Source organism: Acanthopagrus latus, chromosome 11 (assembly GCF_904848185.1).
Source record: "Acanthopagrus latus isolate v.2019 chromosome 11, fAcaLat1.1, whole genome shotgun sequence".
In the NCBI taxonomy this organism is placed as follows: domain Eukaryota; kingdom Metazoa; phylum Chordata; class Actinopteri; order Spariformes; family Sparidae; genus Acanthopagrus; species Acanthopagrus latus.
In genome coordinates, this window is record NC_051049.1 from 24,831,610 (window position 1) to 24,857,735 (window position 26,126).

At 39.7% G+C, this 26,126-nt stretch overlaps 1 protein-coding gene across 6 annotated transcripts in view; it reads left to right on the top strand.

Annotated features, from left to right (window-relative positions):
- Positions 1–26,126, top strand: part of LOC119028594 (discs large homolog 1-like protein) — a 122,027-nt gene that overhangs the window by 54,362 nt on the left and 41,539 nt on the right. For all 6 annotated transcript variants that reach the window (XM_037114770.1, XM_037114771.1, XM_037114772.1 and 3 more), the window contains 3 exons: positions 19,472–19,525; positions 23,268–23,318; positions 25,843–25,967. In XM_037114770.1, the coding sequence (XP_036970665.1) occupies positions 19,472–19,525; positions 23,268–23,318; positions 25,843–25,967 (230 nt within the window). The remainder of the gene's footprint in view (positions 1–19,471; positions 19,526–23,267; positions 23,319–25,842; positions 25,968–26,126) is intronic.

The following is a 26,126-nucleotide window of genomic DNA, read 5'->3' on the forward strand; positions in this document are numbered from 1 at the left end:
CACTGTAATGGCAATGATAATATAGTCAGTGTTTTCACTTCAAAAGTTCAGCATCTTGAAAACATTATCCACCCACGTTGTGTCCACCTCTCCTCATCCTGTAGTCCAACACTGTCAGCCTGGAAACATGGTCTGCCTGTCGAGCGCCACAGCTTGATCTGAGATGTTGTGGTCGAGACAGATCCCTGACAAAAATGTGGGCGCAACAGTCTCTGATCTCATGTTGTTTAGTCAGCCTGAATCCCATTTGTCAATTTCCTTTTGCTGCGACCTGATATTAGTCAGGGGCAGCCTTAAAACAGAGCTGAATTAGCATGGCTGTGACACACATGGACAAGTCTCAGTCACCTGAGTGAAATACCACATTTTTAGTGAGACTCATTTTGTGTTCCTCAGTTATTGTGACATATCGACAGATGAGTGTTATCGATTATCATAGAATCACTTTAATGTAATATTATCTTCATTGTGGGGCAGCATACCCTGGATCATTTGCACTCCTAATACTAAAACTTCACCAAGGGGCAAAATCCCTGTTTTTTTGGAAACCAGACACAGAGCGTTGTAAAATGTTTGACACCAAAGTGTTGCTGCAGCTTTAATTTCATACTAATCGTTCGGTACTCGTCTGCATTTTTGACACCAAGCTCCTTCAGAATTTCTCAGTACCGGACGCACACTGATTTTAATAAGAATCCTAACAGGTCATGTAAAAGAGGAGCCTCCAGTTCTTCTTGACAAGCATCAATGGCATTTATAAACTTTTGTTTTGTTATGGGAGTAATAAAACGTAGGTATTTAACAGAGTGTCCTTGACATATGATGCACTTTGTGTAGTTAGTGCTTTTGTCTTCACAACTCTTGCCATGAGACTCATGTTTCAGCGACATGGCAGTGTCACCCACATGTTTCATTGGCTGGCTTGTCATCTTGCTTCAGGAAAGAACATACAAAAAAAAAAATACTGGTCAATATCGTTGCAATTATGAAGTAGTGGATACACTTGTGAATAGATGCAATATATTGTTCTTTAAAAAAAGTAATATTTTAAACATAGCATATGTAGTGCAGCCTCAATCTGAAAATACTCATTCTTTCCTTGTGCCAATTACATACAAATGTGTAGGTGTGGCATAGGTGTACGTGACCCCACACAGCACTGCACAAACAACAAATAGTTGGTATGTCACATGAAATACTCTCAATCAATGATAAAACATATACTGATAAAATGAAAAATATAAGACAAAGGACTTACAGTTTTTTTTTAGAATGTTAGCTAACAGTAGCTAACTGTGCTTGCCAGCTAGTTTACAATTCTTTCAATTGCTGAAACACCAGAACAACTAAAATTAGCATAGGTGGCAAACAAATATTGCCCTTCTGTAAATTATATGAATAAATTCATCAACATTTCTTTCAAATTGAATGTTGTCTGATCATGCCAGGTAACGTAGTTTTTCACAATAGGGGTTGCATTGTTTGGAGCCAGCCTGTAGCTTTCCAGTAGCTAGTAGAAAGGCTACCTTGGACTTAAATGGAAGCTTATAAATTAAGGAAGTTTTCTATATACATGTTAGGCATAGATATTCTCCATAAAGTGCTGAAAAATAATAACTTTCATGAGAATTTGTCAGGCGAGCAGTACTTTTTTTTTTGTCTTTTTGGGGATTTTGAGGGTGATATCTTAAAATCGAGCTGCAACAAGTGCAGGAATCTTTTTTCATGCCTCCCTCTATGTGTCAAGATACTCTCTGCCAAATTTTATGGTTGTATGACTATTTATGCCATTGTAGTACCTAAATATTTGCATTTACAAAATTTTTCCAGGAAAATTACCCAAGAAGAGGGGTTTTGGCCCCCGTAGCTTTCCAGCAGCTAGTTGCCCAGGATGTCCTCCCAGGTTTTAATCCTTGAAGGTCCTAGATATCATTTCTGGTGTCAAACCTTTTACAACGCTCCATGTGTTTTTGACCTCAATCATCAAAAATAAAGGGTTAATCAGACTCTTTGCATTGTTTTTGTTGTAGACACACACAGTAACCCTCTCTCCCTCTCCCCACAGCCCCCACCTTGTCTCTGTATAATTGATGAGTGGTACAGCAGAGGTATGAAAGTCAGCCTTGTTGTTCAGAAAGGGCTCTAAAAGCTTTAAAGAGGTGTTTAGTGGTCACAGGAAATGGAGGTAGAGAGGGATGGACAGAGCCAGAGAGAGATAGACAGAGAAACAGAGTAAGACATTGAGGGAGAGAATTAGTGATTGATTAGGAGAGAAATCTGATAGCCTATTAGCTCAAAGTGGGCAATGGGAATAAATCATGCACATAACTCATATGGATTATAATTTATCCATCAACCTAAAGAGTCAGCTGATGGACTCATACTAAGTGTCAGTTGGTTGATGATTTGATCAGGACTGGTTATGAGTTTCTTTTGTTCTAAAACATAAAATACATCAAGAAATACTCTGCATTTAACTTATAAAGCAGTTGCCTTGAAATAGTCTCAACCAGTGGCTTAATGAGACTACAGATGCTGTCAAGGACATTAAATGTCATCATTGCTGTAGATTAAACAAACCAGTATAAAGTAATAGCTTAGCCTTAAACATCTGCAGAGTAAAATGCAATGTACACATGAATGCAGCTGTAATAATACTCAGAAACATCAGATATGATAGTAAAACGCTGTCTTCAGTAAAGGATCTGAATACTTCCTCCACCACTGTCAAACAGTGAGTGACAAATTTACAGTTCCGCTAGAATGATGATGGAAATGTAATTCATACATATTGGGTAAATTTAAAAATGGAAAACGCGTGGGAGCCACGTCATTAACGCTCTCATCCTATATGGCGAAGTACGTCTGTACATTAGAGTTCAACCTACTCTCCCCAACACACACCCTGCTCCTGTGGAGAGTGGCTCATTATCCTTCTGCTGCCCAGGGAAACTTTCCACTCTCCCTGGGCCTCATGGGATACCACCATGCAGAAGTAGGCTTCTCTGGTTTGCCCTGTCATCTTGTTTTAAATCTGTTGTTCTGGTGGTGTGATTGGCAGTGAAGGTCATATTTAGGTGCATTTGGGCTGTGCCCAAATATATGTATTCTAGGACAGTTAATCAGTTACTTACATACTATTTATATATATATATATATAATCTGTTGTTGAGTGGGAAGTATGTAATAAACTCAAGAAGGTGTTTTTTTGGGAATCTTCACACCATAACTGTGAATTTTCACCTCCCGCAGACAGAAACTATACATCATCTCCACATAGTAATAGAGCAGCAAAGGCTAGTGGAGGATTATTTGCACTGGCCAAATATCAATCTACAAAAACAGCAACATTTGCAAAAAGGAATTGAACAAATGTTTGGTATTTGTTTTTAAAAAGCATGAAGCGTCATGAGAGAGAACATGAGTATTTACATGTTGTGTATTCTGCATGTTTTCCTTTCTGAACACCACAGACCTGAGCAGAGCCGACATTTATTCCCATCCTCTCATGTCCGTGCTGTGCACAGATCAAATGGGAATAAATACTTGTTTGAAACCTTCAAGGCACCATGACTGAATGCCCACTTTGGTTGTTCCTGACCAGCTGTTGTGTGCTGCTGCTGCTGTAGCGGTTTAGAAATTTGTCCCAAAAATCAATCATGTGGTATGTTTTCTTTTTAATGAGAGAGGTGTTTCCTAATTAAGTGAACAAGAGCCCCTGAGACTGTTTCGTCTTATCAATAAAAAAGCTATTTATAGTATGAAGGCGATGTCATCAATGGGAGGGGCTAATGCAAATGTTTACAACCTGAACCACCATTGCCCGTGGTAACCAATGAGCTCCTCCGATTGCTGGCCAACACTGCGGGCGGCATCAGTTGTTGTCATGGTGATGCTGCTATGCTGATTAACAGGCAGAGTACGGCATTTGGATGTGTGTTTTGTGTGTGTGTGTGTGAGAGTGTTAGAGAGAGAGAGAGTTATGGAGAAATAAAAAAAGTTGATGAGTGTGTGTAAACCTAACATCTTAATATACTTGCTCTCTCAGTTATGCGACACACACACACACATCCACACACACGCACACACACACTGTATTTTAGCAGTGGGTAGTGCATTAGATTCGTGCTTGTGCGTGTGTGAGGTGTTGCATCACCTTCTGTGTGTGGGACGAGGCTTGCATATCAGCGCTCTCCCACATACACACTAGCACACACACAAACACACACACACACGCACACATACACACACACACACACACACACACACACACACACACACACACACACACACACACAGACGTCTCCACACACACAGACTCTTTTTCTCCTCCCTCTCCATCAGTCTCCTACCTCCAGCCTGTTCTCTGTCTATGCTGATATAATCAACACAGATTAACTGACCACGAGCAATCACTTATTATGACCACTAACTAATGAGGCTGAACGCAACATAATGCAGCTCCATAATATCCTCCTGTAATTAGTATAGAGGGATTTGATACTTCTGAAAGCTTTTTTTTGAGTATATGTACTTTATTATATATTCAGTTTCATAGCACAATAAACATGAGATCTCTTACACAGGATGATATACATACATACAGAGTATACACTGTGATGTATGATGACATTGTTCAGGGGTGGAGGGGATGGAGTGTAGTTATTATGTGCTTCTGAATTTGTGGTTGTGTGTTTATTAACTGCATGCCAGAGCACACTGCTGTAGTCACAACTGTTTCCAGCTGTCGTTCTGACCCACTGATCTCACCCATTCAAGAAAACAACTGTCTCTCATTACTACACTGTAAAATGACATTCATCTAGATCTGTCATCTAGAAATAATACAATCTCATCTGTAACTTAGCTGGTAGCAGGCTCAACTGGCCAGATATACTGACGAAGCTAAGCTATGAAAAAAACAAATGACAACAGCACAATAGAAAAAAAACACCAACAGTGGCCTGCAGAAATGAAACACAGCTCCACCCAATGTAACCCGAGTGTCTTTCCTGTCAAACCTGCCTTAACTGGACTTGAATAAGAAAATTATAAACAGAACATTGAGGGTAACTTAATGCATTGAGCAGCAACAACCTACTTTTCATTATCTCTCCCACATCACACAAACACCAACAACTCCTGCCTTATGGCAACTCTGAGGGGACACACTTCTTTATTACATTCTCTGGTGAGAGGCCATTTAAATCATGGTACAGGGCTCAGTAATCTATGACTGTCATCTGTCAGCCCAACCCTATTCTTGCTTGCTGGCGTATTAGTAAATATGAGTCTCTGATTTCCAAGTCCTTAGATTTGATGCCGAAGTATAGAGGGAGATAGGTGGACTCAATATGAAATCCTTTCACATTCGGCTTGAGCATCAGCATGGAAGAAGGCTGCTAGATCGAACAAGAAGATATGAGTGTGATCTGCCACTGAGTTCCCATGTTGTGTCCAACATTTGTTCTGAAGTCCAGTTTGTTTTGATTTTGCTTTTGGGATTATCTAATACTCTCCATCTGACACTACTGACTGGTTGACACGCTTGACTGGTTCACGGCTACTACATCAAGGCTTCACAGCTAGATACAAATGTTGAAGATGATGTTGAATCTAAAGCTTTGCATGCGCATATTGTTGCTGCTTTGGAGAGTCACTATTTGTTGTCCCACAGCAACGTTGTCTGCTCGTGTGATATAAACATGCAGAGTTATATGATACCTTCTGTAATGCTCTCACACAAGGATGTGTTACAGGAAATGACAGGCTCATTACTGTATAAAACACAGATTTTAATTGGCTGAAAGCTGCTGTTACACAGATAATACAAGACCACAAACGTTGTCCCATGTAAGTGATGCAGTCTCTCTTGACCTGTAATTGCTGTGCCTTCTCATTGGCCATCCAGTGTGTTCAGTGTCTTGATTAAAATTAAAGTTTAATGCAATGTAGTTCACTGACATCCTGTAACACAAATGAATGGTAACACTGCCAGAATGTCTAACAAGGTGAACCTGTCTGCCACCAGAAAAGTCTTCACGACCACATCTTTAATATCAGTGTAGAACAAAAAGTTTAGGTGGTGGAATGAATTTCCTTATTTGCTGTGTGCACTTTGTATTTATGGGAATACATTTAAACTCATATATTTTAAGTATGTATATAATAATAATGATAGTAATACAAACACAGAAATATTATTTTGGTGAAGACCTTTTTATAACTGAATAAACTAGCAGTCCTCAGAGGGAACTGAGTTCCCCAGAAGAGTATTTAAAGCTAGAAAGTTGCTACTTACTGTAGAAGAGTCCTGCACATATTAAAAAGTCAAACAGTTAAAATTGTTTGTTTATTCAATTTATTATGTCATGAAATCAATCAATGAGTATTTCTCTCTTCTGAATTAATTTCTTACCCAAAGCTGCATAGTGCATCTTTAAATGATCAATTTATTAATTAAATGGCCAAATGACAGAAAATCAAATGGCAACTGAAGTGATAAATTATTTCAGTATTTTTTTTTCAATATAATGGCAAATATTTTCTGGTTCCAGATTCTAAAATGTTCAGTATTTATTATGATATTTTAGGAATTCAGGCAGTTGTTTGGATAAAACAAGCTACTCTTATATGTCATTTGGACTCAACCTGGGATATTTTCAATAAAGAAAATGAAGATTAGTTGCAGCCCATGTGTCATTTTCATTGTCATTTCTCTTTGCTCTTTGTACCTGATTTGAGCTGGTGGACATATTGTGTAACTGTAATAGATGAAGGAGACATTACTGATCAACCTCTTTATAAATGTTGGAAGTAAGTCTGTATAGGCTTCATTCACTTGTGTGCAAAACACAATATTTAACTTCTTTTAGTCCTATATTTTGGATTAAAATGACCTTTGATAACCTAAGAGACATCTTCTGTGAGTATCATGGCACTTCTCAAAACCTCTTTTAAAACAGTATTCAGCACTTGTTTGAAACAAGCAACCTTGTCATGGAACATAAAATTAGAGAGCAAACTCTTTGTAATTCAGCCATACAGCATTGGGAGTTGGTCTGTATGGATTTATTCTTAATTCTTTTGTGTTATGCTGCAATAGTGGTTGCAGCTCCTTGTTCTCTGCAGGAGGCAGAGGGCAGCATCTCTAGACAGTGAAAGCAGAGTTCTTAATTAAGTCTTGGAGGATGAGATCTCGAGGGTGGAAGACATTGTAGACACCTAGATGGAGACAAAGAGAGACACGAGGCAAACTAATCTGCAACAGACACCAGGACCGTATCCTTAACAGAGAATACTGTTACAGCCACATTACTTCACTCTGATTCTTTGGCTCACAGTTGGAGTGAGGCACAACGGACTACAAGCTTTGGTTTCACCAGAAAAAGGATGACACAGATAGAAGAAAAAGGAGAGCATTATAGTCTGAACACCAGCCACTCAGTTACTATTGAACTTCAAGTCTCGACCTTACAAAGTAATCTTCACCAACAGCCCCACAAGAAGTATCACTTCCTGAGGTCAGCAATCATAGTGAGAGGAGAAATCTGCTCTATAGACTGAAGAAGTCTGCACCTGTTGACCCCACTACTAACTCTCAGATCCCATTCCACCATATGTTAGCCCTGTTTACAGTATTTGAAAGGATGAGATTGTATTGGATTTCAGTTTATTGACTAATAAAGAAAACAAGGGATGTATTATTTGTTTTAAACGTGTGCTGTACATACGTTTTGATAAAACCACATGGGCCCAATGACCAAAAAACTTTATTTGATCCAAATTCAGCGTCACGTACATCGATATAAAACCATTAGGAACATGTTGTAACTTACATGGATAAAATGGGCTCTCAAATTTTCTGCCATCCAAAAACAGATGAGACGTTGAGTGAGAAACCAAAGACTGATTCATTTACAGCCAGTAGATCTTTGCCAGGTGAAATAATACACCAGAAATCTTACCTGGTAATGGGTACAAATGTGCAGGATCTTTTTTTTTTTTTTTTTTTACCATGTAACAGGCATTAAAAACATCTCTGTGTTTGCCCACACAAACACCCAACTGATGCTCTTGTTCTGCTCTTTTGAAGAAGTTCAAAAAAGTACACATTTTTTCAATCTTCCTTTTTTGTTGTTTCTTACATTACTCTACAATGACTTCTACAGAGCAGTTTGTGAGACAGTGTTATTTCCGGTTCACTTATCTGGGTGGACCAACTGCGTAGTGTAGGGATTCACTGATAGCAAAAGGAAAAGACTCCTTGCAACAACAGAATTGATGTCAACAATGCAGGTTTAGAAATGTGTGGCTTTGCTGATGTTTTATGCAGAAGGAATGCATCCTTGTGTTTTGTTAGACCCCAGGGATGAACACAACACAGAATGTAAACAAAACCCTGGAGAACTCCACAGGGCACCTTTTAAATGTTTGATTGAACCAAATTGCCTTGCAGTCCTGTGCATCATTTAGCTTCTTTTAGACCTTCGTTTTGAAACAAAATGACTGTCCTTGAGCTGTGATACATATTTTCGGAGTCTCGTTGCTCTCCTCAGACCCTCTTATTAAACAGTAGTCGGGAGCCATTTACAGCAAACAAGCTTGACAAGCAGAGTATGTGTGGTGAGGAAAGTGGAGCATCCAGAGCACTAAAGACTTTCTGTCAGGATACAGTGGAGACCAAAGTATCGGAATATTGGACTTTGATTCGTCTGGTGGCTAGAAGCATGACTCTGATGGGATTCTCATGTTACACTCTCTCTGCTTGGTTAACATGTTAGACAACTGCTTGATCCTCTGATGGTATGTCTGTGCTGTTTTTTATACTTTGTTGTGAGAATAATTGTTTTCTTGTCATATTACATCATCTAGGCTCTGAAAGAAAAACCTGGCCTCCCTGTTCTAACTCTATTTATTACCACAAACATAGAATGGGAATTAATTCAGCTTTGATTTAAGAAATCCAGACTGACACCATCATCAATCACATCTTGTTTTAAAAGTTAAGATGTCTAATGATGCTGCCTTTCACACCACGCCACAGCAAATCCCGGCTTTAATCAGCACAGCCACTCTAAATGAATGCTGATTTATTCTGCCATGTTGTGCGGCTGCTGGTGTGATATATGATAATGAAGATCTTAGGCTGTTACTTCACGTGTCTCATCACCAGCTTGATCCTCGGAGACCACAGGTCTGCTGTGTTTAATATTCTTAACCTTGTGATGTCAGTCTGTCTGCAGCTGTTATTCACTTTTAGTAAGAAGTTCAGTCAGTAGCACGAAGGAACCAGTTTGTATTTAAATGGTCATGATGCTGACACCAGTGTTCTGCTGAAATACTGTTACACCCTGTCATATTTGGAGTTATGGCATTGTTTCTTTACAAGGACTGACCCACATGTTTTCAGGGCTGATACAGGCAACAATTATTACGAAGAAGAAGAAGGTTTATAGCCCACACTTGCAGTAAAAATAGAAATCTAATATCAAATTAGAACATCAAGTGATGGAATGTAACTTACTACAATTTCATGTGCTGTACACAGTTTTGAGTATTTCCATTTTCTGCTACTTCATGTATCCTCTCCACAGATTTAGATTATTCAGTGTTGATAGCCATTTACTTGTGATGTGCAGCCAATCAGATAGTGTTGTGGGTGGGACATTGAGTGAGACCACAGACAGAGGGTGCTACACCAGAGCCAAAGTGGTGCATTTGTATGATGTTTTTTTAAACTAGTCGGATGCAAAAAAAAGCCTGATGTAAACCTAATAACCAGGTGCCCTCTGATATCAGTGGACTTAATTTAGGATCATGTCGGAGTGGACTTTTGCAAAATACTTTGCAGTGATAATATTAAGTAGATATAGTAGACAGAACCATAGACTCAACCAACACAACAGCAGCTTGTAAATGGATTGATTAATGTTATTTTTCACATGCTGCATGTTGTAATGCATCATTCTGTGGCATGACTTTGTGTATAACTCCATTTAACCCCACTTCCTTGTGTCCCAGTGTGCTTGTATATTCCACCACCATTTTATATCAGCTAAACATTGACTTGAGATGCAGGACTATCTTGTCTATCTATGTAGAAAATCATAGATGCTGTCAAACAAATATCAGGATAATGAGGGAACGGCCTCATCCTGCCTATGTATGTGTTCCCATCAGAGCTCCATCTGTGTGTGGAGTCTGAGGCCCCCTGCTGGGGACATCTAGTGTCACAATCTTCTCTCCCTGCAGACAGTGGAGTTGGGAAGCAAAACTGAATTACTGATTTCTGTTGAATGTGTTGAGTCTTTCTCACAAAGTGCTGGAGCTACTTGCTATGATGTTATTTCCTGTTAGTTGTCTGCTTTCACTTTTGAACACCTGATCCTTGTGAATTCTGCCTGATACAGTCAGAAATCATGTTTGAAGTAAAAATGCTGAGGAGTTGAGGGGTGCGAATATTGATGATATTGTCAGAGGACATTTTAACATCGGATCAAAGTTGGGATTGGATTGTTTGACAGAATATGGGTGAATGTAATCATAAATGGCTCAATCTTGATATCTTTTGGTACTGATCACGACACCAGCATTCACTTTTTCCAATATAAGGACAGGTTTGTCTAAATGTTACATTTTGACCCCTTTCAGCAGCTACCCTCACTCTGAGTCAGACTGACATGTGAAGTCTTGTACATGCATATTACAAGACTAATTAATATCCATTACACTAATTAAGCAGAGTACAAAAGGTTTGATGCTCAATAAATGAGGATGTCTTTCCTGGATTTTTTTTAACTTCATCATTGGTTTGGTCTGACTCAGAAAATAAAGCAAGGAATTAATTATGTAAATCATTTAACAAAGTTTATGATTCACACTTGCTATACTAATTTGATGTCTTTCCTAATAATTCCTCACAGAGCTGTGTCAAAAGGGAGTGGGGGTAGAGCCTGTGTGGGCACGCTGACTCAGATGTTTGAGACATAAGAGTATTGGAGGGGAGTGTTTTGAGTTCTCCTTCGGTGTGGATATTCTGTTGGGGACACTTGAAATTGGTTGACTGATCATACAAGTGTTATTGCCTGATAAGACAGCGGTAGTTTGTACAAAAACTCTTGCTCTAAGCTAAACCCTTTACTCTAACCCCCCATTCCCTGTCTTTGTTTCATTTCTAGTCTTCAACCATTCCTCACCACTACCCCCTCCCCTTTCCGGCCACTAGCACTATATTAGTGTGGGCTTCATCTAGCACTGTGATGCTAACAGCCTATTCTCCTTGCTCATCCTCTCCTGACTGAGCGGTTGGCCTGCAGCGCTAGCAGCACTTTACACAGGGACACTAACAGAAATGCTATAACAGCCTTTCTCTCAACCACCCTCGCTCTCTGCTCATCTCTTTGTGCTCTCCCCATGGGTGCTGCTTTTTAATCTGCCTCTCCCTCACATTGGTTAGGGGCAAGTTGTGGCATATATCAGCAGACATTATAGAGGCTCGGAACCACATTCTATATAGCTGGGTGTGTGTCATGTTCTTTGTTAAATGCCAGTTGTAGGAAAAAGCAATTAAATATCACCATCTCATTCTATTTATGATATTGGTAATTTGATAAGAAAGTGGACTTTCTCTGGTCATTCTGCACATCATTTTAAAATAAATGCTGAGGATTTGAGTCATTTCTGTACAGGAATAGAAATGTTCAAATACTGAAAAGGCTGCTTGATCAATGGATTGATATGTATGTATGAAGAAATTCTGATGACTGGTGGTTTTAAAAATAATTTCACAAATCAGTTCTTTGTATTTTAGTATTTTCAATACCAATGCCAGGACAAGATCCGTGTTTCAATAACCAAAAAGAACTTCTAACAAGCACAATCACATTGAAGAAGTGACTCCAAGAAATCTTGCTTACCTCTGCAGGGTGGTTATGTTTCCACCGTGTCTGTGTGCATTTATTCAGTTTGTCAGCAGGTTTACACAAAAATTACTTTACAGCTTTGCATGAAATTTTGATGAAGGCTGCTACTCAACCCAGAATAAACCCCATTAACTTTGGGTTAATTGGCATGATGTAGCAACGTTCATGCAGCACTTTAACACACAGACACGGAGGACTTAGTTTTCAAGGAAGAACACCAGCTTACATATTTGGCAGTATTTCGGACTGGACTCCAGCCAAGCGAAAAAAGGCTGATCGTATCACTTATCGCACTATTTTGGTGCAACAATATTGTGATATAAAATCTGGGATAGCACCCAGGCCCAGTGGCCAAGAGGAACTGTGATAACTTGATGACCCACTACCTTTTAAGAATGAGATAAATCAGATCAATTCAAACATGTATATAAATGTAGTTATTATTTAAACCATGATATGACTGGTCAGACTGGGTGCAAACTTCCCATTCTTCTCATTCAATTTTCTCTGAAAAGATCATGGTTGATAGTATTGAGATTTCCATCACAACCAGTAGTAACATAGATGTACTTCTTGACTAAGATGGGAGAGACATCTGCAGTGTTTACTGTCAGGTCGCTGTTGCTACATCGTAGATATGCTACCGAACTGACTTTTGTATTTTAAGTGATCATCGCAAGTGTGTGTGTGTGTGTTGGTGCGCGGTGATTGAAATCCCTTTGCTGTCGACAGACATTAAACTTGGAGACACACAACCAGAGAGACACATTCTCACAAGGAAGTAGGCCAACACAAAAACACACACACAAACCCACAGCAGGCATTTCATAGACTGCCCTCCACCAATCACAGTGCTCCACTCATTGTAAACTCACACACACAGACACACACACTGACTGAGCTCTGAGCACTGTATCAGTGTCCCTGGTCGCCTATCGATTAGTCATGCCTGGCTGCTGTCATGTGCAGGAGTCCAGGGGAAGCCCCTAATTGGCTGATCCAGGAAAGAGGGAGAGAGAGGGAGAGCTGGAGAGAGAGAGAGAGGGGCAGACACTGAGAGAGGGAGGCAGCATAGAAAGATGAGAGAGGCTGAGAAAGAGAGTTGTGCATAGAGATATTGCCGAATATCAACTCATCATGACAGAAAGAAAAAACAAGACAAGATGAAAGAAGGAAGACGAAGGAAATTTTACTCTTTCTAACCTTTATTCCTGCTGGACGGACAGAATGAAGACAAACCCCAAAACAAAAAGAAATCAAACATTGGAAGTTGTTTAAGTGTCTCTACTTTCCTTTTGAAACATTCGAGTCAAACTGCATCGCCTACAGATCGACCAACACTCGAGATGCAAAGCCCGATGACATAGGTGGGTAATAAGAGTTACTCTGAGCGACTGGAAATTGAAGTGGAGCGTGGTCTTCCATTGGAGCGCATGAACGTAGTCGTGTCCTCTACAGAAGCTGAGACATCCTGAGAGAAGGCAGGACTGAAAAGAGGCTCGTACAAGAGGTCCTGCTGCTTCTTCTTGAGACCGCACCTTTTATCTTACTACTGACCCTGTAACCCAGAGGGATGATAAGAGGGTCAGTCTACCCCTAAGAGAGGATCCAAGAAGAGGAGGCTTCAATGTTGCACTAAAGGAGGATGCTTCACTTTGCAGGATGTCATATCCATGAGGGCGAAGGAATGGAAGCAAAGGAGGGATTGTACTTCTTACCATAATTATTATAATATTCTGATATTCCAGTGATCTTAACCGAGGCACACTGGTATACTGCAGAGAGAGAGGGGAAAGGAAAGAATACGCACTACTTACTGGACATAGAGGGGATTGGTTGCTCTGGAGAGGCATGACCTACATTATTCGGACACAAGTGATTCTGAGGAGCTACTTTCTTTTGTCACCTCGGTAAAGAAGACGATGTGGTGAGACTGACACAAAAGGGAAAGAAGATCTCTTTGTGACTTTTTCTATATCGCTGTAGCTATGACCACCTATTTCCACAACCATGAGTTCTGTTGTAGCCCCAAGAAGCCCAGCAGTGGCTCCACCAAGAGCAAATCTGGCAAAGGGAAGGCCAAGTCAGGGAAGAGCCACTCGCACTCGAAGCACAACCAGAATTTACTGCAAATACAGACGCCAAATCACCAGCTGCAACCTTCCCCACTGCACTCACCGAAGCACCATCCCCATTCTGCGCAACATGGTTGCCATTCGCCAAAGCATATGCTCCTTTCTCCCTCTCCTAGCTACTACCACATAGCACCATCTTCTCCAAGTCATCAGTTGGCTCCACCATCGCCAACTTGCCTGCTGGCTCCGCAATCGCCAAATCACGTACTGCACTCACCAAGTCACCATCAGCTTCACCTATCACCGAGTCATCATCAGATTCACCTGTCACCGAGTCACCATCAGCTTCACCTATCACCGAGTCATCATCAGCTTCATCTCTCACCAAGTCATCATCAGCTGCAGCATCATTGTCAAAACCAGCAACAGTACCATCCGCCGCCATCGCCAAGTCACCTGCTTACCTCACAGTCAACGCATCAGATCTACCACCAGCAGCAGCAGCAACAGCAGGTGCAGCTCCATTCACCGAGTCACCTCTCGTTGTTCCAGCAGTACCAGCACCACCCCAGCTGCACTCCCCCTCTTCCTCACGCCTCCCAGTCACTGTCCATCCACCCTTTTCACTCGCCACAGTTACCCCTGTGCTCAGCGTTGGGTGGATATGGATGGAGCACGCTTCCAACCAACCTGGCAACTAGGGGCTCCAAAGGAAAGTTTCCCAACCTGAGGGACAGCGTGAAGAAGAGCCCCACAAAGAGCAAAGCCAAGGGCAAGGCTGGGAACCGGCCGTGGCCCAATGACACATATATCTGGACAGCACATTCAATGGAGATGCCTACGCATGCACCACCCACACACCATTTTCCACAAATAAAGGCCCATGTGCAGGTAGGTTGGATGGGTGGATACATGCAGTAGATGGTGGTATATAAGGTAATTAGGCTGAAAATGACACTTAAAAATTAGATTTAACTTAGACATATTTCATTTAATCTTTACTGATGTCCTCTTTGAGAAATGCCTTAAAATTGCCTTAAAAAGAAGACATCTCTGTCCAATTTACTAAGCAGCGGACACAGCTGAAGCATGCAGTGCATGCTTGATCCTACTATTCACTTTTTGAAGACACTTGTATACACCAGAGAATGAAGACATTTTGCTGCTGGGCTAGTGGTCTGTCCATTTGTATTTGTGCACATATAAGATCAAAGACACCATGCCTGAAAGCCTTCTCATAATTTGCTTAAAGCAACATTATGTCACATTTTGACCTGAAAATAACAGCTTCAAAATAATTTTGATGGTACAGTGGATAGTGTTTCAGCCACTCCGCCCCCCATCACTTGTTTAACCTCAGAGAGAGGGTACGTTCACAGCATTTCATGTTTACATCACGGCACAAGTTTTCAACACATAAAACCACTATGACTTAATGAGCTTTGTTTGTAGTTAGCAGCTACATTACGTCTGACAAATTGTTACAGACCTAGGATCTGAATGGAGATGCCATAACACATGTAATTTGTGATGTCCTTCTCCATCAAACACTCGAAATCACCATGTCATGACAAATCTCCCCAGTACTGACCTCTGAAATTTAAAATCTGACCTTATTTTAGAAGTGAAAGCTAACTGCAGTCATGTTCCCGTCATCTCTGTCGTGCTTCAGCGCTGTTCCTCACACAAACCTGCACTCTGAGTTGTGGACAGAATTCCAGTAGATGCGTAGTGTGTGTGGGTTGTGGCTCTCACTTTTTTCTTTGAGGGTTGCTGAAAGTAATTTTGAGAAACTAACAGAAACACAGACCAAACAGATTGAGGGTAAATGAGAAGTTTACCAAAATAACCCATCACAAAATAAAGCCTGGAGTTAGCTGAATATCACAGAATGATGGTGCATTAGTAGCAGTGGACTTGTGTATCAAATTAAGTGTAGTACAGTGAGCTAAGAATCCAGCATTTTAGGTGCCAGTTATTGGCTGAGTAGTTACTGTGTCGCACATCTGCTGTGGGAACACTGAGCAGAGATAGCAGGTAGTACAAGTCTGATTAGTGTGATTAGCACAGCCGTTCTGATTTGATTAGAGTCACGCCCCATTTGATTAGCTCATTAGTCAAATGGAGTCTTGTTGCACATGAGGAAGATCGTGATACTTGGAATACATTTGTGTTCAAATGTGTGTCTTCATGTCTCAACACTGACTTTTCTGTACTATAAAGGAAATATACTGTATAGCTGAATCTGTTTAATGTATTATTGTACAATGCACTGATTGATTATTTAATGAACTGCTGCTGTGCATCATTTTGGGATTCTTGATTTCCGATTATGCAATTTCGAGGCATCTGTTAACTGCTAATTTAATTAGAATGATTGTGGTTTGCACTGATGGATGATCATATCCTGATTCATACCCCTTTTCCTGCAGCACAAGCTCATGTTTTGCTTCAACTTAACCACCTGACAAGCATTTTCAGTTACATCGTTCGTAACCGTCTCTGTCCAAACCCCCCAAAAAAATCATACTTGGGAAGCTAACATTATATTACATGTTAGAGATGTGTTTGGACACAATTAATGGATCAAACACAAGACAAATACACTTACCAGTAGATAATCATGCTCGCTTTTAATCATTGTGTCCCCATTATAGATTGATGCATCACAGTATCAGGCTTCAATGTGAGTCTTAAGACAAAATTCAGCAGGTTTTTGTGAAATTGTCAAACAGTTTTCTCAGTTTTTCTTTTTTTAGTCTGACTCATGGATTTTCAGATCCTTTAGTGATACATGAAGGCTCAATATTTCTCCCTTTGCTACCTTACAACTGAAAAAAGAGGATGTCTCTGCCATTGCCATGAAGATTTGCTTGCAAAACACCAATACGTATCCCTGGCTTCCCCCTTTCTCATCTGCTCATCTCACCATAAAGCCTCACCCGTAAGAAGATCTGGTTCTTTAGGTCTGTGACGTGTGAAACCTTGTTTATGAGACTGTCCTTGGGACTCTGCAGTTCCAAGGTTAAAATTCTCAACTGTTTAATTCCCTCATGATATGTCTTGTTGCATATAAACATACACCAAATGGACATGTTGACAATGTTATTCATTAGTGGGGGCCTTTAACAACCATCCTGTATAGCCTGAGAAAAATGATAGTTACAAGACAAACCTGAGAGAGTCTGGATCTCTTTCTAAGCTGTGCTGTGTTGGACTGAACCAGGCCATAATGCCACAGTAACACAGCTGGTGTAACAGCAATTATGTAATGGCTAACAATCAACAATCAACAATAGTGCAACAAAATGCTGTCTGGATATGATTGTTGTGTTTTATTTGTATTTGTGTGCGAGCGCTTATTTGTTTATATTTGCATGTTTGTTCTTTTGGCCTTTTCATGTAACACAGCCTCTCTCTCTCTCTCTCTCTCTCTCTCTCTCTCTCTCTCTCTCTCTCTCTCTCTGTCTCTCTCTCTCTCTCACACACACACACACTGACACACTCATATTGATGTTACATAAGTGTGCAGTCTGAGATGTCGTGTCAATAGAATCGCCAGCTGACTAACACACTGGATTTGTCGCTCTGTGAATGACACATGGGCAGACACACAAACACACACACACGCAGACTTACACACACACACACACACACACACACACACAGCAGTTGAGTGGTGTGTATGCTGCTGTTGTTACGATGGTGAATGAGTCAGGTGAGGTTTAGACAGTAAAGTTATGTTTAGGCAGGTAAAACAGTCATCATGAGGGTATTTTAGGTTGTATTACTATCAGCTGAGAATGCTCTATACTCACAAGACTTGGGAGTCAAATCAGATGGGTGTGTGTTAAAAAACAACACTCAACATATCTTTAATTATTCGTCAACTGGTATTTGGAACAGTCACCACTTTACTGACTAAATATCTAGTTACAGAGTGCAGAATTGATTGGTTGTCTGTCAGAATGAATTGATTGATGAGCACAGTTTGGGACCTCATGACCTTTAGACTTGTCCACTTTTGACCCCACATCACAGTGATTGACCTTATTGTGAACTTGCATCAAATGGTGTAAAGTATCAATTATTTTATATGTAATTCCACAAGCTTTGTTTTAAAACTTAAACAAGCTATGATGCACCAATATTCATTAAATTGCCCAGCAGTATTCTTGCTTTTGACTCTTCAAATACATATTGTCTTAACATCTGTACTTTTCTGCTGTTTAAAGGCCAGTCTTGCTTGCTTAAGTTTAATTAAGTGAAAGTGAAAGTTAAAGTTAAAGATTGAAGAATTGCATGAGTATGCAACATAGTTTTTTTTTTACCCTCTGCTCCTCATCGCTGTTGTTGAGCAGGCAGATCTGACTCCTCCCACAATGTTTATAATCCCTCTGATCCCCTATCCCCCCCCTCCTCATTCTCTTTCTCTCCCTCTCTGTCTGTTCCCATGTGGGATCAGGCATCCTGTCAGCTTGACTGACAGATAGTTGGACATGTGGTAGAGAGAGAGAGAGAGAGTGAGAGAGAGAGAGTGTGTGAGAGAGAGAGAGATGATATGTGTGTGTGTGATAGAGAGAGAGAAGATAAAGGAGTAGAGAAGGGGGGATGAGAGAGGTAGAGATTAGAGTAGAGGGATTGATGCTTTTGCTGCTCTGTTGCACATTGATGCCGTGAAGTGAAGTCCAGGTGGACTGTCCCTTTGGTTGGGTAGCTAGTTTGGTGCTTGGTTAGCTGGTTCATTTGTGAACTTTTTTTTGGCTGCAGGACGAGAGCGGGAGCTTCAGGTTACCTTACATGGACTAGTTTGCTCGTTACTGGTTTGCTCGTGGAGACTAGACCTGCAGACGCTGGACTGGCAAGCACTCAATACTTTCTGTGGAGAAAGTAAGAGGAGGCGAGGGACAAAGTAGACAAAAGATGGGGACTGATGCGCCCCTTGCAAATACAAGGAGGAAAAGACACCTTGTGGGTATTCATTAGAAAAGTGTGTGGTTTGTTATTTACTGTGCTTGCGTAGGAAGCAAGAGGAAAGATAATGTCAGTCATCTACTTCTGCTCTAACCCTACCTGTGCTGTGCTCGGCTGAACCAGGCCATAATGAGGTTGACATACAATAGAATAGAGATCATTAGAGTACAATCTAAAATGTGAAAGTACAGGGTATTGTGACATAGTACTTGTAGGTACATTCCAGTGTGGCATACAGTGTAGTACATTAGTATTGTCCAATATAAGGGCTGTGCAGTATGTCATGCGGTGTATGCTGTCGCTCCGCGGTGGTAATCTGTAGCAGATGTACTCAACATGCTGTACCAAAACATGAGACGAGTAAGTCACAGATCTCTGTACATGTGTGATTATGTGTGTTAATTTTTATAGTGAACATCATCAGTAATATTGGCGAAGAACTGTATGCCGCTGGGTTTTAAGTTCAGTGTTTAATAAGTCTGATGTCTTCTCTTGCAGGCCAACCCCCCTCCAGTGGTGGTCAACACCGACAGTGTCGACACCCCCCCATATGTGAGTACTGTTTCAAATTGTTGGTATTGTCAGTAATACTAAATTTAAACCAATTCCAGGCTAAGGCAAATAAGGTGAAGTCACACAGATCCAAAATAAGGATTAGATTACATAATGGTGTCAGGGCCTGACGGTGGTAGTACTGGTGAATACAGAGAATTTATCATAAAACATAGAAATCACAACCTCTGATGGTGAATAGCATGAGGCTGCATGGTGTGGTAAAATAAAGTTATTTGGTGATTATTTAGGGCCAGGGCTTCTGTTGCAATACTTATACTTCAATATAACCCTATTTTGTCACACATTAAACTTTAAATTCAGCTTTTGCCATTTGGACATTGCACTTGGACATATTGGAAATTCTAGAATATTTGATTAATGTGCAGTCCTGTTTGAGCGTACGCTGCTCTGTTGAGATTCTGTGGTAGTTAAAGTGCAAATGTCTCCAGTGTAAGAATGTATACAATGTATACATTAGATATTTTACCTATTAACTGTGAATTTCTTAAGCATTGTCAGCCATGCCGCTCGCTATAAATCTGTCAACTCGACATTGGCATGTAGTTACATCACTCTTTTGGTATCACATGGCACAGATCAGATATCATCAATGAAATTATGTGAAGTTAACAGAAAGAAATATGAGGATATTAAGTACCTCAGTCTTCACGATTTGCCTGAAACATAGATGTTGTATCTAAGATTGTCAGATCACTTACCCGTAATCCTTATTGCTCTTAAGTGTGTTAATGATCATATTCACTGTGGGGTACAGAGTGATGAGAACAGGAAATAGCTTTTCCAAATCAATCACAAAATAGATTTTTTTTTCTAGCATTGCTCAGACAGAGATATTTGACCATGACCATGTGGTCAATATAAAAAAAACGTATAGGAGGAAATGCTTCTTTTTTTATATACGTTACATAGCTCATTACTTATCTTGTAGTGAGCTTCCATATGAAATTCCTTTCTAGTGTCTAACAGTTGTGTGACTTCTTAATCATTAATACCAAACCTTTCTCTCTGTTTAATTAACAGCCATAAAAATATGATATGAAGAGTCACTGTACTCTGTAAAGGCTTGCAGCACTGTTCTACTAAAGCTCCTACTAAAAATGCTTAGTAAGTTAAATATTTCTCCCCAATAAAAATGCACAAGATACAGCACCATCGTGGATTTAGATGGAAAGCTCTGTCCAGAATTAGATGGATCCAGATGTCATTTTACTGGTAGCCAGCTGCCACAGAGAGTCAGTGTCTGTTGTTGTTAGATAAGTTTATTATGTAATTACTGCGGAATTACTCCCTGCTGAACTGCCCAGAATGTAACACAGAGAGGAGAGAAAAAGATTTATCTCAAGCAGATTTCACTGGTATGATTGCTGACTGTTATTTTCTTCCAAAGAAATGTAATTAATGCGTGAAACAAATAAGGAAAGAGATAATAGAGAGATTTTATTGATGCTGAAAATGAACCAAAGGTGAGATGTTTCATGAAGAGGTATACATTTTGGAGCAGGGCATCATGCAGGATTCTAGGTGTGTATGTTGTGGTATATATATATTTGTGTATGATACTGCATCTTTAATGTAGTTGGTATATGTGTGCTGCTGCATCAAACAGTGTTCTCTTTAATACCAAAGAGCACTTCCTCCGTACAAAACAGATATACAATCTAATCTGATTTGATTTGATCTAATCTAAATTTAAACATATCACAGATGCACAAGGCCATCACTACCAACTGTTTCTACAGGAAGTAGACTTTATAATTTTGATAATCTTCTAACATTGTCACTGAAGATATTGGTTATCATGCTTTATTTATATAATAACAAGGAACTACTTTAAACTGGAAATATCACAAGAAAATCATGAAGAATTGGAGCCTCCAGCTTTTATTGACGCTTTATTCAACTCCTCATTTCTTTCAGAATAAAACATTTTATGTTTATAATAAATTTGTAGGTGATGGCAGAAAAGCTGCACATGGTGGCTGTTGAGAGATTGTGCCCTCTGTTTGAAATGACAGAAATACAAAATCTAAACTAATCTGACTGCACAGAGACACAGATTACAGCCAAGGGGATTACATGGGCCATTGGGATGCCACTCGACCACTGTGTGTGTGTGTGCGTGCGTGCATGCATGCATGTGTGCGTGTGTGTGTAGGCCCGCGCGCCCATGTGTGCATGCGTGCCTGTCTACAGCAGCTATAGCAGGAACAAGACACTCATTTCCCTGTATAAACCAAGAGGAACACAAAATGTATAATAGTCTCCCACTCGGATGAGATTTAATTCCGTGTTCCGTCATTCAGTCAGGAAATACAGACGTTAATATGTTTCATAGTACAGGCAGTCCTGGCTGAGCAGTGTGATTGGCTCATGGGTAATTCACCAGGGATGTTCTTAAATGTGACATCAGAGATACATCATCATTAAGTACGCATTACCAATTTAATCTCTGGGATTCATGCGTCATTCATAAACAACAAATGTCTAATGTCACTTTGGTCTGATTCAGATATTTGTTTGACCTCATGAGTGAATTATTGATCTGATAATCAGCTCACACTTCAAGTAGTTAGAGAAGAAAAAATCAGTTGGTGATCACATTTACCAAAGTACTGTACTCAAGTACAAATTTTAGGGGCTTTATCTAAGTGTTTTTTTCTTCTGCCAATTTCCACGGCAGTTCAGAAAAAAATATGAGTAGTTATTTAAAAGCAAATGATGAAGATGAAAAAAGTGAGGATTTTTGATTGCAATTGTGATGAGACAATTTTAATTCCTTGCTCTCTGGCATCAGTAAGAAATCCCTCTCCCTCCTCCAGCTCACCCAACATCTGTAGCCAGGATTTTAACTCAGGCTAGGAAACATGACCACATTACAACGCTTCTATTTTCCTTGTGCTGATTACCTGTTGCTTTTATTATAGGACTTGAGGTTTTGAAGAGATCTTTGGTTGCTTTATGTCCCATTCAGCTCAGTGTGATCCCTGCTAGCGTCATTCCTTGTTCCAAGCGCTACTTTTCAGTTGCAGCATCAGGGCTGCAGACTCTGTCTCATCTTTGAAATCACTTTTAAGAACCCAGTTTTTTCTTAACATTGCTTTCCAGTGATTTTATTTTCCTTTTGACATTTTGTTAAGATGTCCTTATGTTTAATGTGCAAAGTTTTTATGGCTTTTAGCTTGTTCTATTTGCTTTTACTTCATATTTTCTATTGTGAACAGTGTTGTTAAATGAGATTTGAATGTTCTCCATGTGTTTGTAATAATTTTTGAAGTTTTTGTTGTTGGTTGGACAAAGGAAGCGTCGTGAAGGTGTCACTTTGGGCTAATTGTTGTTTTTTTATTTTACTTATTTTTAGAAGCTGATTTATAAGTTAAATAATTCAAAAAAAATAATCAGATCAGTTAATTCTGAAATAATCATTAGCTACAGTAAATTAGTCCTGATTATACTTACTAACATACTTCTGTACACTTAAATACAGGACTTGTAACAGTTTTTACTGTCTATTATCCATACCTTGACTTTTGAATGCTTCCTTTACCCCCTCTGATAGGTTATGATACATATAGTGACTCAAAATGCTTAATGCAGATACATACAGTGCAAGTTGAATATGAGAGGGAGGCTGTAGCTGCTGATGATAACAAAGAGAAAAGTGTTTCTTTCTGCGTTTACTCTTGATTTATACACTTTTCTTCCTCTTCTTCTCTGACAGGTCAATGGAACAGAAGCAGACTATGAGTATGAGGAAATCACGCTGGAGCGGGTAAAAACTTACATAAAATGAAAACTCGACCAACATATCTAATTATACACACTGTAGATGTACTCAGTCACCAGCCCCTCGGTGACAGTACCTCCATCTGTTCACACTGACCTCTGTCCTTCCTTAACCCTCCTCCACGATCACGCTAAGAACGTCATCGCTCCTGTCAAGAGCAGTGAATATTTTTCAACCCCTTTTAAACTGCAGGAACTGGAACCTGTACTGAAACACCTCCAACCAAAGACGTGAACAGGTCTTCTACTTTTGGTATTGATATATTTAAGGCCTCTAGATTTTATACTTTTAAAGTTTGGAGTCAGTCAACAAAAAAAAAGGGGTTTTTTGTATTGGTAAGCAGGGGGCGACTCCACTGCTTTCAAAAAGAAGTCAGATTTCATGTCACTTTATGAGAAGCTGGACCTACTTCTCACCTGATTTATTCCCACAGTAAACAGTCTCCTCATGATCATATGGTTTTACTAGTGAGTTTCACGTCTCCTGCAACACAGCATGATGTCTATTTTGTAGATCAGGTCCCACTTGAAGTATCCTTCAGGACATGGCTACCTTGTGATTGACTAGATTCTGTTTCAGTGGAAATGATGTAAATACAATTAGGAAGTGGCGAGGCCGTGGCTCGATCCTCTTTTTCCTCTCTAATTTCACTGCTGTTTAAGGCACTTGAAATTAAAGGGTTTAGTTAGTTAAATGACTATATTTATACATTTCTTAGTTTTATGGTTAATCCCATTACAATTAATGATCTCTTTTTAAGGGAGACCATGATAGCAGCTAAAGCAAAAGGTTACAGACAACACAAATATAGACAACAAGGACACATATTCACAATAGTCAGTGAGATATAGAATCACTTAAAATTCCTACGGACATTGACAAGTACCAACCAATTCCCTCACTGTTATATTTCAAGAGCTTTAAAGTCAGGCAGGGATCAAGTCCCTCACGTTCAAGTCTTTTTGAAGGCTATACCAAATGAGGGGAGTAATGTGGCATTTAAGGAAACAAACATGAATTACAGAGTTCTTACAGACCGAAGGTTGCCTTACTACACAGCCTAGTTATTTTATCTGCTTTGAAAATGTACTTCCTGCTGTTATCGCCAGTAGTTCTGCAAACAATAATGGAAGAAGAATACAAAGCAGTTTTTTATTGTGAACAGTGTTGTTAAATGAGATTTGAATGTTCTCCATGTGTCTGTAATAATTTTTGAAGTTTTTGTTGTTGGTTGGACAAAGGAAGCGTTGTGAAGGTGTCACTTTGGGCTGATTGTTGTTTTTTTTTATTTTCCTTATTTTTAGAAGCTGATTTATAAGTTAAATAATTAAGAAAAATAATCAGATCAGTTCATTCTGAAAATAATCATTACAATTTACATTTACATTTACAGTTCAGATACATTTATAAAAGCAGATATTATCGTGATACAATCTTCAGCTCTCTCAGTTCTGACTCATCTCGCTCTCCTTCATAATATCATTCTGCCTCGCTCCGTCCCAACGCTGGTCCGACTCCACTGACCCTATTTCCCTGTCCTCTCTATTCCTCGACCATCCTTCCCTGTTTTCTTTTTCCTGATCCTCCCCCCCATTATATTCCCCTTTCTCTCACCCCGCGGCTCTCTCTCTCTCTCCGTCCCCCTCTCTCTCACTCTATTCTCCTGTGACCTGGTTCTGTCTGCTTGACGGGATCTGCTTTAAAAACACTATAGACGTACACGCTAACACAGGCACAGACATTATAGTAGCTTTAAACCCAGTGACAAAGCATGAGAGAGTGAGAGACGTCATCAGGTAATGTGTTCAGTTGACAGAGGTGGTCGATTATTTATCGTTTTGTAGTAAGTGATGAGTAAAGAGAGTTACATATCTTGTTCTTTGTTTAGGTGATAAACTACTTTTATATAGCTTTGTAGCTATGTAGCTTTTTCATGAATGGCTTTTTATTAAGATGAAGGTGGGAAGACAAACTGAAAAATGTAAATCCTCTTATTCTCAGAAAGCCAAACAGGTTAAATCATTTCAACTAGATATTCTGTTACCTAAAATACATCTGTCCACTCTACTGGACGCTATGAGCCAAAGGGTATATTCTTGATATTTGCACATTTTTATTTAAAATTATGCTATACAACACAATGAATACAACACTTAACAACACTTGAATAGGATTTCTAAACAGTGTTATTAAATAGTCCGTCTTATTAAACGGACTGTCTCTAATCAAATGACTCAGGCTGATGTATATCTGGTTAAAAGTATTTGTAACATCCTTTATACAGTAGAAAAATATGTTTTTACATGTCTTTTTTTCTGGAAATAAAAGGATTTAACAGATATTCCTTGACGATGTATTGTCTCCACCTACTACTTTTTATGGTTATTTATGCACAAAAGGGTGAAAAGTTTGATTTCCTGTTAGATTTATGGAGCAACATTTCAGAAAATAGTACATGTATGCTTATTTTTTCCATTCAAACACTGTGTATGTGTGCGTGTGTTTGTAGGGTAACTCAGGTCTGGGGTTCAGTATTGCTGGAGGGACCGATAACCCTCACATCGGAGAAGACCCCTCTATCTTCATCACCAAGATTATACCTGGAGGGGCCGCAGCCCAGAATGGACGACTCAGGTACACACACACAAATAAACACACACACATTTCAGGGGTGAGTCATCGAAATTAGGGTTACTTTAGTTGTTTAGGAGAATGCTGCAACACTGTTTTGCCGTGAAGCTCCGGAAATGTGTTGTGGACAATGAAATCTTTGTCTCAGTAGTGAGCAGATAA